At 40.6% G+C, this 13,780-nt stretch overlaps 1 protein-coding gene across 1 annotated transcript in view; it reads right to left on the bottom strand.

The window, feature by feature from the left end:
- The window catches only part of PDGFRB (platelet derived growth factor receptor beta), a 103,230-nt gene that overhangs the window by 49,043 nt on the left and 40,407 nt on the right, over positions 1 to 13,780 (bottom strand). Inside the window, exons 2-5 of the mRNA XM_020806799.3 lie at positions 7,438 to 7,519; positions 3,736 to 4,011; positions 2,250 to 2,516; positions 918 to 1,060 (exon numbers count right to left, since the gene is read on the bottom strand). Coding sequence (XP_020662458.3) covers positions 918 to 1,060; positions 2,250 to 2,516; positions 3,736 to 4,011; positions 7,438 to 7,489 — 738 coding nt within the window. The 5' untranslated portion in view covers positions 7,490 to 7,519. The remainder of the gene's footprint in view (positions 1 to 917; positions 1,061 to 2,249; positions 2,517 to 3,735; positions 4,012 to 7,437; positions 7,520 to 13,780) is intronic.

Below are 13,780 nucleotides of genomic sequence, written 5' to 3'. Positions count from 1 at the left end.
GTCTCAGGGAGTCAAAATTCAATTTCGTGGGACAAATGAGGAGCCTCTACGTGATGCCAAGAGTACCATCATTTTGATGCAAAGATCACCACCTTTTCCAAGTGATCCTTATCATCTGTCTATTTAAAATCTTTTACATTTTTACTATAAGACTAATTGAATAGCGAAGGCCACCAGATTTGAGTGAGCTTACTCTTAGGAAAGATGTTTATACGACTGCAGTTCCTTAAGACTGCAAACCAGCACAGATTTAATCAGAAATAAATCCTACTGTCTATGTATTTATTTGTTAGTTACATATACAGTTTGTCTTTCCTTTAATTTTTCTATAAATATCAGTTTTTAAAAAAATCATTAAAAACTGATTATGAGTTTTTCAATAAAATACATAAAACCACAGAATCAGTTATATAAACTGCTTCATTAAGCTGCAGTACATCTCCCTCCTGTTCTTTTTAGGTGCTCATGATTTACAGTATTATAGTTGCAACAGTCTATCCATTCACCAGTGGAACTTACTTCTGAGCAGACATATAAAAGATTGTCCTCTAATCAGTGGTCCCCAACCTTGGCCCTCCAGATGTTCTTGGACTACAACTCCCAGAAACCTTCACCACCACCTCTGCTGGCCAGGATTTCTGGGAGTTGAAGTCCAAGAACATCTGGAGGCCCAAGGTTGGGGACCACTGCTCTAAATGACTTCAGTTCCTACTTCACCCATAAAGATGCAACGTAAGCTAGTGGAGACTGCAGCATGGGGAAATTTACAGCCCTCAGTGCTACTTCTCTGGTCTTTCTTCAGCATGATCAGGTAATATAAAAAGAACACCAGTTTAAATTCTAATTTATTTCTAACAGTTGACACATAGTTTAAATAGAAATAACATTTAAACCCCAACACATATGTATTTGCTTACTTTCTGGCCTGGATAACTCCAAGTGAAATTGATCAGCTCAATGCCTCTCACTGCACATATCACAGTTATATTTTCACCTTGCTTTGCAATAGTTTGCACTGCACTGAGAGACATGTTGATGGTGGACGTTGGTGAGGAAGAAACTGTACAAGAGAGAATTTCAGATTAACAGAGAAGTACGCAGAACTGCAGGAGGATCAGTCATTTCACATGACCGAAAATGTGTCCAAGGAGAGAACCCAGTTCAATATCCAACACACAGTGAAGATGCTATTGTGTCCAAGGGTTTTAGATGCATTATAAATAATTTTAAGATACTGAAGATCTATTTAAAATGTAATAATAAAAAAGCCAACAAAAAGTATTCAGCACCCCACCATGAACCCCAACATACACATCCAGCATAATAAAATATACAAAGAGTAAAAAACAACAACCAAGTCTATATAGCAGCTAAAATCGCTATTAACTCCATACAGACTAAACTAAAACTTAATTGCATTTTTCAGCGACAAATTTAAAATTCATTATTTTAACCTTTAAAATACTAGTTAAAATGATTTCAGTGACCAAAAACCTATTGCCAAGTTAAGGTGGCAGAAGAGCAAGGATGTACCTTTCTGCCTCAGAGAGCTGCCGATTAACAAGCACCGCCTTGGATTCCTCTTGGAATGCCAAATTGGCTTGGCCTAAGGATGGCTCCACCACAGGATTTTGGCTGATGTTTTTCATTATGTTAGCTTGCAGCAGTTGTTTTCATAAATTCCAAATATTTAAACATTTAAGAAATGTCGCTGCTAAATTTCTTAATATTTTAAAATCAACTCATTAGATTCTTTTTTCAATGATTTAAATTAACATGTTAGTGCTATCACTACTATTTCCAAGCACTAAATAATAAGACTTCGAATGGCTTGGGAGAAGACCCTTTGGCAGTAGCCAAAATGACATCAATGTGGGTGCTGGGCAAACTTCACTAAAGCTGAAAACTCCACAGTCGGGAAGCCAGTTTTCTGTCATGGCCACCTTCCAATGTTCAGATTAAGGACACATGCAGAAGAGGATGAATTGTCAGACAGTTGTTCCAGATGCAAAGCATGCTGAACAGTATGGGAATGTGGCCAATTGGAATTCACCAGCATCATGCCCCATCCCCACATGGGTCTACTGCCAAGGGATTGTCCTGCTTTCCAATAAGGAGGCAGGTTGGCTTTCTCTGTTACTGGTTTTCCATCTAATTCAACCTACAGCTAAGCTGTTCTATGTGCAGAAAGGTGGTTGTTTTTCACACTGAAGATTACATGACTCTTGCAAACATTTGTCAAAGTTCACCTTGGATGCTGTAGACATAGTATGTTTCAGAGTCAAATTCCTGTTCATCAATCAACGCCCTGCAAATATAGGTTGTATCTTCAAAGTACCCCTTGAAGCCTTGTTGTGGGTGGTACGTGCCAGGGACTGGGTCATTGCCCCTCTTTTCGTAAAGGGTCACTGTAGTGTTGGGGTCACTCACACGACATGGGATAATGTTCTCGCCATGGCCAGTGCTGAAAACAAATGTGTCCTCCTGCATATTTGGCAAGAATGGCAAAGAAGGATCTATGGAGAGAAGAAGATGAAGAGAAGACAATTGATTTTGATTAGACATTGGTAAGAGCAATACCTGGCATATAAGAACAAAAAACTCACCAAATTCTGATATGGGATAGCTATAAAATGATCTCAGGCTATGTAAGGTTAAATTCTTTTTAGCTCCAACACTGTAAGATGGGAGGCAAGCTGTAGCAAATGTGACGGAATTAACACTAACATAAAATATAATGATGTCACTAGAATACAAGGGTGACATTTTCCTTCTGGTTTGGGCAAGGCAAAGTTTTCTTTGTGGTCTGCACCGGAGTTATCCCAACAGAATTTAATGCAGAATAGAGTGATGTGTTTTGTGAAGATGTGATATGTCCAAAGAAAGAGGGGCTGGAGTTACCGGAGTGAATTAATAGAAACAAGAAGCCTGTGATCTGCTCAAACAGGGCTCAAACTTGGCCATGGGTGGAATGAGGACATTGACTCAGTTGAAGCAGCAGCAGCAGGAGGAGGAAAGGGGTTGGAGGACAGAGTTCCAGGTGCCACACAACCTGCCTTTGCTCCCACAAGCAGCTGGCTTGCTGCCTCAAATGCAGGGTGAGACAAGGGCATCCACAGGAATTTTTGTGGTGGGTGGTAGAGGAAATAACACAGTGGTACATTAGAATAATATCTCTGCGCAGCACATAACACTATAGCACTGTGTGGCAAATGTCTGTGTACATTAAAACAGTAAGTACATTTTACTCTTGACAAGGTCAAGCACCACCACACAGGGACACACAGTACATAATGTGTCCCCCCATTTGTTGATGAAAGGGAGGCAGGCGGGCTGGCTCCTCAGCAGGGATCTTCTCCTTGAGCTAGCCCAGTCAAAACCATGGTACAGTATGAAAATGTTTAAAATCCAAGATGACCCATCTAAAGCAAGAAGCTTTGGGCTGGACCGAGAAGGCTGAAGGCCTGCCTTTAGTCCAGAGGCCAGAAGTTTCCCATCCCTATTATAAGGATTCCAGTCCTCACAAGGCTCACACATGCAGACACACCCCAAGGAGCACAGGGATTCCTCCCCCCCAATAAATAAATAAATAAACAAACAAACAAACAAACAAACAAATAAATAAATAAATAAATAAATAAACCAACCAACCAACCAACCAACCAACCAACCAAACAAACAAACAAACAAACAAACAAACAAACAAACACCCCACAGCAAGATAATTATCAGTACCTGGTACAAAAATATAGATGGCTTTCCCCTCTGGGACTTGATTGTAGACACAGGAATATTCTCCTGTATAAAAGCCAGTTACGTTCCTGAGTGTGAGAGTGTTAAAAAAAGTTCCACCCTTTTTCTCCAGCATGGTTTCTACTATAGTATGTTTGCTGTCCTTCTTCCAGGTAATCTCATTCTGCCCTGAACACGTCAGGGTGAAATCACTGTAGAGAGCGAGGATGACTTCCCGGTCATTGGGAGAAATCTCCAGAGAGCCGATTTCTGGCAACCCTTGAAAGAAATTATTTTTAAAAAGTGAAATATCTGAGAGACATGAAAGTCCCACAGGTTACAGACATCAGTAGTAGAACCTGCACTGGCAAATACTGAAGGTAGATTTTAAAACGAAAGTTATATGTTTGTGATATTAAACCGTCATATTGCTTTAGAAATGAAATTGTGGTCTTCACAAGCATATATACAAAATGATCCAACCTCTTTAGTCATTTCCAGTTTTTCTCTCAAGCCAGAACATTTTGGTTTTGTTGTCTAGCACTGTGATCTTATATTTTCTTTGCATTAGGACACATGAGGAAGAAAAAAATTGAGGAGGGAAAAGTGAAGACAGAGAAAAGACAAAACATTTTGGAACTTTAAACACTAATAGATTTAGGAAAATATGTATGTTCCATACTTATTCAGTGATAATTAATAATTTGAATGTACAATTCAGACAACTGCAAATACTCAGGATTTGACTGGCCATATTCTGGCTTTTAAAATAAGTAAATCAAACTGTTTCATTAGCTACTGAATTAAACAGAACTGGACTAAACACCAAAAAATGTATTTCAGAAGAGTGAGTGGGACTGCTACCCTTCCTTCTTCCGTTCTGTGATTTTGAGTTATACATTTCTTTTTAAAAAATGGAAAAAATCTCTCTCCCCGCAGAAATCCCTATCCTAGAATTTGTATTGGAAAGAGTCAATGTAGTGGAGGATGTGCAAAGAAAGCCTTTACAAAACTAAAAATAATATTGCCAGGAAACCTTTTGGAAATGATATGGCGGACACCCATTTCCTGAATTACTTCCCATAAGCCCATCACTGCTTCCAGGTTTCTAGCTTTTGCACTGACCTTCCAACGTTAAGTTTGAGTGAATAGAGATAGGCATGTAGGAAGGATGACATATGGTTTGTTTGTAGTGTAACACTGTGCATGTCAGTTGGGCACAAGTCCCAGGAGTTCATCAGAGCTTACTTGCAGATAAGTGATCATCAGATTGCAGAGTTTTAATTTGCTTTCTTCTCATGTTGCACTTTTGTCCCTGCAGCAGAACCTTATGCATTTTCAGCCATAGGTCATTTCCCACGGCATAGCACGATGAAGAGGGAAGCAACATACTTCTCGTCAGAAATCTCTGCAGTCCTTAGAAAGGTGGGAAGATTTCTGCAGATATGAGCAAAAGACTGCCCCTTTTTGGATTGGGCTGAATAGGGCTAAATAGGGTCATTAGGATATCGGGTATGCTATTGGATGCAATTCTCACATCCAAATGACATACAGCCCTCAAGCAACTCTATTTGGCCCACTCTTGATTTACCCATATTGTGAAGTGGCTTAAGAAGAGAGCAACTTCAGAATTTTGGCAAATTAAACACTTCCTTGGAGGCGCCAAGGGAATTATTTTTTAAAAAAGTATTAGGCAGCACATATGTCTTGCATCGTGTGTTTTTTTTTTAAAGCTAAATAAGGAACTTTCTCCTGGGAGCTGGAAAATAGGAGGAGACAATGAAGAGGATTTTTGTTTGCTTTCCTCTTCTGGTTGAGAGCTGGCTGAGAGAAGCAAACAAAAATCTCCCTTAAAACAGCGGGTTAGTTCCAGCTCTGCCATTCTAAATGGCTAGTGGAAACAGAATCTAATGGAGGAAGACAGCAGTGATTTTCACCAACTCCTGCTTCCCCTTAACACTCCTCAGCGGCAGCTCACACATGGTTCTGTATGCCCTGACCCTCCACAGCAGATTTATGGGGGATTGCAGGGCAAAAACATCCTCGTGATCTACAGTTAATTCAGTGCATTGAATTCCACACCACACAGTCACTGGAATGAACCCAAAATAATAATTACAAAAATGCAATGTTACAAAATGGCAACAGGTAAAATATAACCGTAAACAGCCCCAAAATGCACGCCTAATAGCAACATCTATGTTTTAGTTTTTAGTTTTGATTTAAAACAAACATGTTGACTTCTATTTCAACATCTAAACAGAGTCTCCCATGTGTAACAAGTATTCCACAGAAAAACAGAAACAGAAACTCCCCATGCCTTGAACTGTTATAAAAAATGTCCTTATTGCAGGAATAAAACAGAACGTTGAGAGTTAACAATGAGGACTTTGAACCAATAAGGTTTGAGGGTGGGCATCTAGACAGCAGCCCTGGCATTGCTTTGGGCCTTAAAGAAACTAGGGCTGTTCCTATTTATTCCGCTGGTGTCAAAACCCTGCATCTTTACTTTGCCAGTTTGCTGCCTGAAGGATGTCCAAGAGCCCATCTCTTCAGCTGCCAGAAATCTCTTATTTGCGTACAAAACATAGTAGCATACAAACCCCATAGCTTCCAAGCTACCAGGAGGGACACAGCCTGCCCAACACCAAGGTTTTGTACATGACCTTTTTTGGGAGGGGGGCACAGAAGAGCTGGAAGTCAGCCAATAGTTTGAAGCAGGAGTGGACAAACTGCCGTCCTCCAGATGTTGCTGGACATGTTGGGAGAGCCAGTGTGGTGTAGTGGTTAAGAGCACTGGACAAGGACTTGGGTGACCTGGTTCACATCCCCACTTGGCCATGAAACCATGTGACACTGGGCCAGTCACAGGCTTCCAGTCTGACCAGCCTCACAGCATTGCTGTGAGGAGAAAGTGGGAAGAAAAAGAACCATATATACTATCTTGAGATCACTGAAGGAAAATCAGGATACTGTATATAAGTAATATAAAATGAAAAATAAAACTTGATGAACAGCAGATTTATCAAGTTGGCAGATCAAAATGGCATAACTTGCACTGGTGTCATTTAATGGTAGCTTGATGGGCACAAAATAACTTATGAGGTCTTTTGTGGACCGAACACTAACCTGCTAATGTCAAGAATTTTGGCAGCTAGATGGAAGTCCCGCTACATACTCAGAATGTTGCCAGTCTTTAAGGCAGGGGTAGGGAATGTGGGGCCCTCCAGGGGTTGTCAGATTGCTGCTCCCTTCATTGCTGACTTCTTTGGGCTAAGGCTGGTGGGAGCAGTGGTCTGACATCTGCCCCACCCATGCCATGCACAAGCAGAAGCACCATGGATGTGTACGGGTCTGCCTCCAAGTCTTGGCTCTAGATCTAATTTTGGCTTATGGGGACAGCTGTATATAGATGATAGTGTGCCTTTTGCTTCTAGTGCCAGAGGCTGGGTTACAGTAGGGAAACTGGCATGCTGTAGCTTAGAAACTAAGGTCAGCATTTTAAATGTAAGGTTACTAGTGCTGTGCATCTTCTGCACAATACAAGTGCATGTGCATAGCTTAGGGAATATAATAATTTCCATATATGCAACAGCATATTTATTCCTCCCTTTTTCTTCATCTATCACATGCATTGTGGGAATCCTATGATGAGTCAACACATACACATGTATGCATTCAGTTAATATCCAGGGATTGGCTTACCAATAAGAAAGAGGAGTAAGGAGATGATCATCCTTGGAAACAGATGTAACATCACAGGAGCTTGAGTTATACGAAGCAGTGCCTTGTTAAAAAGATAAGCAAGATAGTTAGAAACCTGGAGACAATGGAAGAGTCTTGTATGATGAACGAGAAACAGGTATGATTACTAAACTACAGTGGGGTCTTGACTTGAGAACTTAATCCATATTGGAAGGCGGTTCTCAAGTCAAAAAGTCTGTAGGTCAAGTCTCCATTGACCTATAGTGCATTGAAAACCGATGAATCCTGTAACAGGCCATTTTTGTTCCATTTTGGTTTTTTTCTGGTCTGTAAGTCAAATCTCAGTTTGCAAGTCAAACCTAAATTTTGCGGCCAGAGAAGTCTGTAACTCAAAAAGTCTGTAAGTCAAGCCGTCTGTAAGTCAAGGGTCCACTGTAAAATATTCCACAAATCAAAGGCAAGCAGCCTGTTGCCCTCCTGAAATTTTGAACCAGGGATATACAGTACATGAAACCACTACAAACAACTGTAAAGTCTGCACCCATTGATGCCTTCCCTTTCTGTCTTCATGTTCAGTTCATGCCTTTTTCAATTGCTCCTCTACTTTTATGGGGCAAGATTCTCCCCATGATTTGCTTATATTTTTCAAGTGTATGTATACTTGTTTGCATATATTAAGTTATAACACACCTGGCCATATTTCAAGCATTTTAAAGCATGCATTTGAAACATGCACATTTTCCCATGTGCACTTTTCAAATATGTTTATTTCACACAAACCTCATAATTACACAGCAATGCATCAAGTGTGACAGGATGCGAGAAATTCAAAATCCATCCACCCTGTAGAAAATCCAAGAAATATAGACCAAGACAAGATAGTCAAACCTAAGAGTCAAACTGTACGTTATACATTGCCCATCATTACCAGCTGAGGACATTATTTGCCTGATCTTTGTGACTGAATTACCTACCTTGCAAATGAAGCCTGTTCATTACTTACAACTGTGAACAGATCAACAGCAAACAACCTATGACCAAACAAAAACATAGGAAGCTAATTTGCAAGCTATGAGAGGAGTGAAATGCTCTTATAGTGACTAACAGACTTTCTCAGCACTGAATTTTCTCTAATGATATGCTACCCATGACTTTTAGTTGATCCTTAGATGTAAGTTGCTCACACTTTTTTATTTGGACTACATTTTCCTAATACTCTAGTTCTTAGGGCAAATGATCACAGATAAAGGGTATCATTACCCAATGCATCTAGAAAGCATAAGGTTGTCTATTTCTGTCATAAGCCATTTAGAGTGTACGGCTAGCGCTGTCCTTAGCCCTAGAACAAGGACCAGCAGCAATATGCAGTAGATGGAAAAACAAAGGAAATTTTAGTCTTGAATTCTGTAATTTCTCTAGTTGTCTATGACTGATAGTATTTTGCCTGTGTGAAGACTGAAGCAGGCCCCCATTCACAAGGCAAAGCACTACATTGCAAATCCACAGGTCCGCTGTTGATAAACAGCCAATCTCTGTTGTCTGTCCTCACATTACAGTGTAGTTTTCTACTGTCTGTATGCACACTGACGTGGGAGGGCAATGAATCATAGGATGCAAGCAACAGATTGAAATGATCACTGTTGATTGCTTGACTTTAATTTGGGGATAGTATCAGTACAGTATCTCTCCCACAACATTCCAGCTTAATAACATAAGAAGTATCTTGTGAGCATTTGTCATGTTTCCGGTGTCGTTTATATTGTCCTGGTGTCCTCCAAACATTGTTCTTAACACTTATTCAGCCCAAAAGACTAGAAGAAGGATCTGACAGTAAATGGCAGGGAAGTCTATCTATCCTTTTTTTTTTCTGTTGCAGAGTTTCTCATAAAATTTCTTTTTGTTACATTGTATAAGTACAGAGACTCACAGAGGAGAATAGCTTCAAATTTCCCAGATAGCCCACCCCTTTCTCATTGACTGATACTTAAAGTCTCAATAACTCACTCTGAGACATATGTAGGAGGAAAGAATAAAAACGTTTCATTATAGATAAACAGCAAACAAACACACACTGACTTCAACAGACTAAAGAGGTGGAAAGGAACACTCAGCAAAGAGGCAGAGCTCTCTTTGAATTCAGAGGTGGGAGGGAACAACTGGATAGTGCTGGATAGATTGACAGTGAACTCAGCCCAGAAAAGTCCCCCCCCTTCCACTCAAAACACAGGCAGCATGCAGGGTTGCAACTAAGACTCCAACATTTTGACTCTCTGAACTCTCTGAACTCTGCTTCCACCTACACCTACAGTATTGTATAGATACTCTTAAGAGTCTTCCCACTAGTTTCACCTCCCTTTTCCTGTTTTTCTAAGGAACAGACATGCTGTTGCTCCTCTTGTGTGTCCTCTCAGGGACATGACTGTCTAGTTGGAATTAGGGTTCAGTTTTTTTTTCAATCTGGAACATAACTTTCTTGAAGATGGTTGTTCTGGGTTTTTCGGGCTCTTTGGCCGTGTTCTGAAGGTTGTTCTTCCTGACGTTTTGCCAGTCTCTGTGGCCGGCATCTTCAGAGGGCAGCAACCTCTGAAGATGCCAGCCACAGTGACTGGCGAAATGTCAGGAAGAACAACTTTCAGAACACGGCCAAAGAGCCCGAAAAACCCAGAACAACCATTAGATCCCGGCCGTGAAAGCCTTCGCGAATATATTTCTTGAAGATGGTTAGCTGTTTGTTTTTAACTGCTTCTCCTGCTTTACTGTGGGTCCACTGTGGGGCGGATGAGCAATGTGTCTATGCAGCATCTACTCTGCTACAGAGAGAAAAACCATAGTATTTTTTTCCTTTTTCACTTGTAAACATTCACAACATTTAAGGACCAATTTACTTTAATGCCTGGATATAGTGAGTATATGAAAGTATAAATGTGTTAAAACCTGCATCACACAGCCAATATCCTGTTCAATATTTGTACATGCTCAAGAGTGCTAACTGAAGGAGTTCATGCAATGAGTGATCTGACCGAGTGCCACTCATGACCAGTAGTTTGGCAGATCACCTAAAGCAGCTTGTCACTTAGAAGGCTGCACATGTATATTTTGAAAAGAATACTACCATTATGTGTGGTTAGTTTGTCTGCATAGTGACCTATCTCCACTACATATCTCCTGTACTACCACTACTACTTAGTATTTCTAATAATATTTTTCATTTTTGCAAAGAATGTAATTTAACAAATTATAGGCACTGAAAATTCCTTTCTTCTTCACAGAAGAGGGAATAAGCCAGAAGATGGAGACTTTCCCAAGGTCACACTAGTGAAACTTTTTATTGATTCATATGATATGGTTTTGTAATGAGGCTGCACTTCATGGAGTGATATAATTTGTATGGTTATTATTTAAGCCATTAAAGAATATCTAGCCATATTAAATAAATACAGTATTGAATTTTCCCAAGGTCTGATTTCACAAACCCCAAAATCCCTGCTTCAGTCATTTCTCTCTTATGCTAACAAACTCCTAGCTCTAATTCCACATTCCCTATAATGTCTGATGGGGATTTAAAACATGAGGCTACTGCTGAAAATGGTAGCCCTGTCTTGTTCTCTCCCTCCTACACACCATGCGAAATATAGTGAAATCAGAGCTAGTTTAGCCCACAGCGCCACCACGATCGAATCCACGCGACGGAGGGAACTCCCGTCGCTTGTCCCAGCTCCCGCCAACCTAGCGGTTCGAAAGCATGCAAATGCAAGTAGATCAATAGGGACCACCTCAGTGGGAAGGTAACAGCGTTCCGTGTCTAAGTCACATTGGCCATGTGATCACGGAAGATTGTCTTCGGACAAAACGCTGGCTCTATGGCTTGGAAATGGGGATGAGCACCGCCCCCTAGAGTCGAACACGACTGGACAAAAATTGTCAAGGGGAACCTTTACCTTTACCTAGAGCCAGTTTGCTGGCTGGATGGTTATGGTAGTCTAAAAAACAAAGTTTCTAAGTTCTGAATGAAATAATGACAAATCATCACAAGAAATGGGATCTGAGGACATTCAGTTCCATAATTTGGCATGATGCCCTAGTGACCAGTGCCCTTCAAACTAGCAGAAGGGAGAACAGCCCCCTCAACTCCATGCTGTTTCTTTGAAACATTAGGAAAGTGCTCTGCTGCACTGTGGGACATTCCTGAAGACTCCCTGTGATATGCAAAGCTGCATGGAACAATTAGTTAAGATGGAGGCTGCTTCCATGCTCTCTATTCAGAGGCAGCCGTCACTAGAACTTATTTCCACAAGCACCTTTGCATGTCTCAGAGAATCTTCTCATCTCCGATGGTGCAGCAGGGAGCTTTTCTTACAATTCGAAGAAGAAGGGCTGCTCCTCTTCCTGCCAATTTGAGGGCTTCCCATACCATAGTTTGGCTGGAGATGGGGGAGTCCCACCAAATTATGGGACCAGAAGTCCTTGTATTCCAAAATCCCCATTCCTAATCATGCATGATTTTCCGTGCCTTGCTTGTGACATATCAAGGAAGAGGAAATACATAACATATACTGAATCACATGTTCTGAGGACCTAAAAGAATGAAAAAAGACTTGTGTCTTCTGCTGCATCTAGTCTGGCCCTTAAATAATAGGGAAGATCATGATACTATAGCCAGTGTGATTTTCTTCACATGTATTCCAAAGCAATGTGGAAAGCAGTTAATCAGAATGCTCATTATGCATTATGTATTAAAATGATCATCAGCTTCACCCACGGTGTCACATTGTTCATGGGCAAACTCCTGGAAAAAGGGAACTCAACACTCTGAAGCAATTCTTTTGCCTCTGGGGATACATATGAGGGCACATCAGACCATGGAAAATGATGAGTGGCTTGCTATGCCTGAGAAAACTGCTAAAAATTGTGTGGAGCCATGATGTGGTTGACTCACAATCTCCGTATATGTTGGAGCACTCGCAGGAGTGGCCACCACACATAAATGTATAAAAATGGTAGAGTTTATTAGCAGGCCTAAACTCAATTGCCAGGCCCAGCTAGACCAGATTTATTGAATCAGTAGCTTTTATTATAACTGTTGATACTATTCAACAATTAACTCAGTGGGCATATTCAAGGTGGGGCTAGCAACTAGATACGTTCCTGAAATTTATGAGGCAAAATCATAAGAAGTGAATAGGGTTATAGCCCAGGGGTCCTCAGATTTTGGTCCTCTAGATGCTTTGGACATAGTCCATTAATTCCCTTTATTTTGTTGTTAACTCTCAGAACCTCAAACTAGCTTGGTCAATAATTCTGGTAATTAAAGTCCTCTTGGATGCGCACCTTAACTTGATGAAGGGGTTAGAGTGTGCCAATGAATCTGAGAGCAATGCTGTCAGGGGGTTAGACTCCACTATGAACCTGGAATCCTAGCAGGGTTAGTCAAGGTACAATGGTCACAGCTGAGAGAGGAGAATAAGATGCATCCAGCTGCTTCAAGAATAACAGCTGCATCAGCAGAACAGAATAAATAGTTCTAGTAGTGATGGGGGTAGGAGCACTAGGCAGCAGAAGTTGCTGAAGGTGGAAGAGGTAATGGTGTTAACACTCAAGCTAACTTTTGTTAGCACAGTGCAGAAGGTGACAAGGTAATCACTGCTGAACTTTTCTTGCCTTTGAAAGTAGAGGGCAATGATGAACCATTGCTGAGCTTTTCTTACTTTGAAAAACCTAAGAAGAGACACTCCAAAATAAAACAAGAGATGGTGCTGAAAGATGAGACTCCCAGATCGGAAGACACTCAATCAATTACAGGGTAAGAGCAAAGGATAAGTACAAATAGCACTGTCCCTAATGATGCAACTAGTTTGAAGCTGAAAGGACATCTTGTGGCTGAGGTACACAGGAGTAAAAGTAATGTCTGATGCAGAACAACACACACAATTGGAACATGGGATGTGAGAAATATGAATATGTAAACCAGAAATGGCAAAGCAAGAAATTTAAAGTATAATTATTGCAGTGCTTGTTGTCAGTGATCTAAAGTGGGCTGGAACAGGATATTTGCAGTCAGATAACTGCTGGAAATGACAAAGAAGAAATGTAGTGGCTCTGATACTGATAGGCCAAGGCATTACCACAAACAGTTAGGCGCTATAATGCAAGCTGTGACCAAATAATATTCATCCATCTCTGGAAAACCTATGAAGATAATAAATATTCAAGTCTATGTTCCAACTACAGATGCTGATGAAGATGAAATTGAAAGCTTTTATATAAGCATATAGGAAATGATCACAAACACTTCTGCATATAATGTTACCTAATAGACATTTAACTGACTGTCAACAATTATCAT

The sequence above is a fragment of the Pogona vitticeps genome, chromosome 2 (genome assembly GCF_051106095.1).
Source record: "Pogona vitticeps strain Pit_001003342236 chromosome 2, PviZW2.1, whole genome shotgun sequence".
Taxonomy (NCBI): domain Eukaryota; kingdom Metazoa; phylum Chordata; class Lepidosauria; order Squamata; family Agamidae; genus Pogona; species Pogona vitticeps.
Note: the sequence above shows the minus strand (reverse complement) of the source record. Positions and strands in the feature narration are given on the sequence as shown.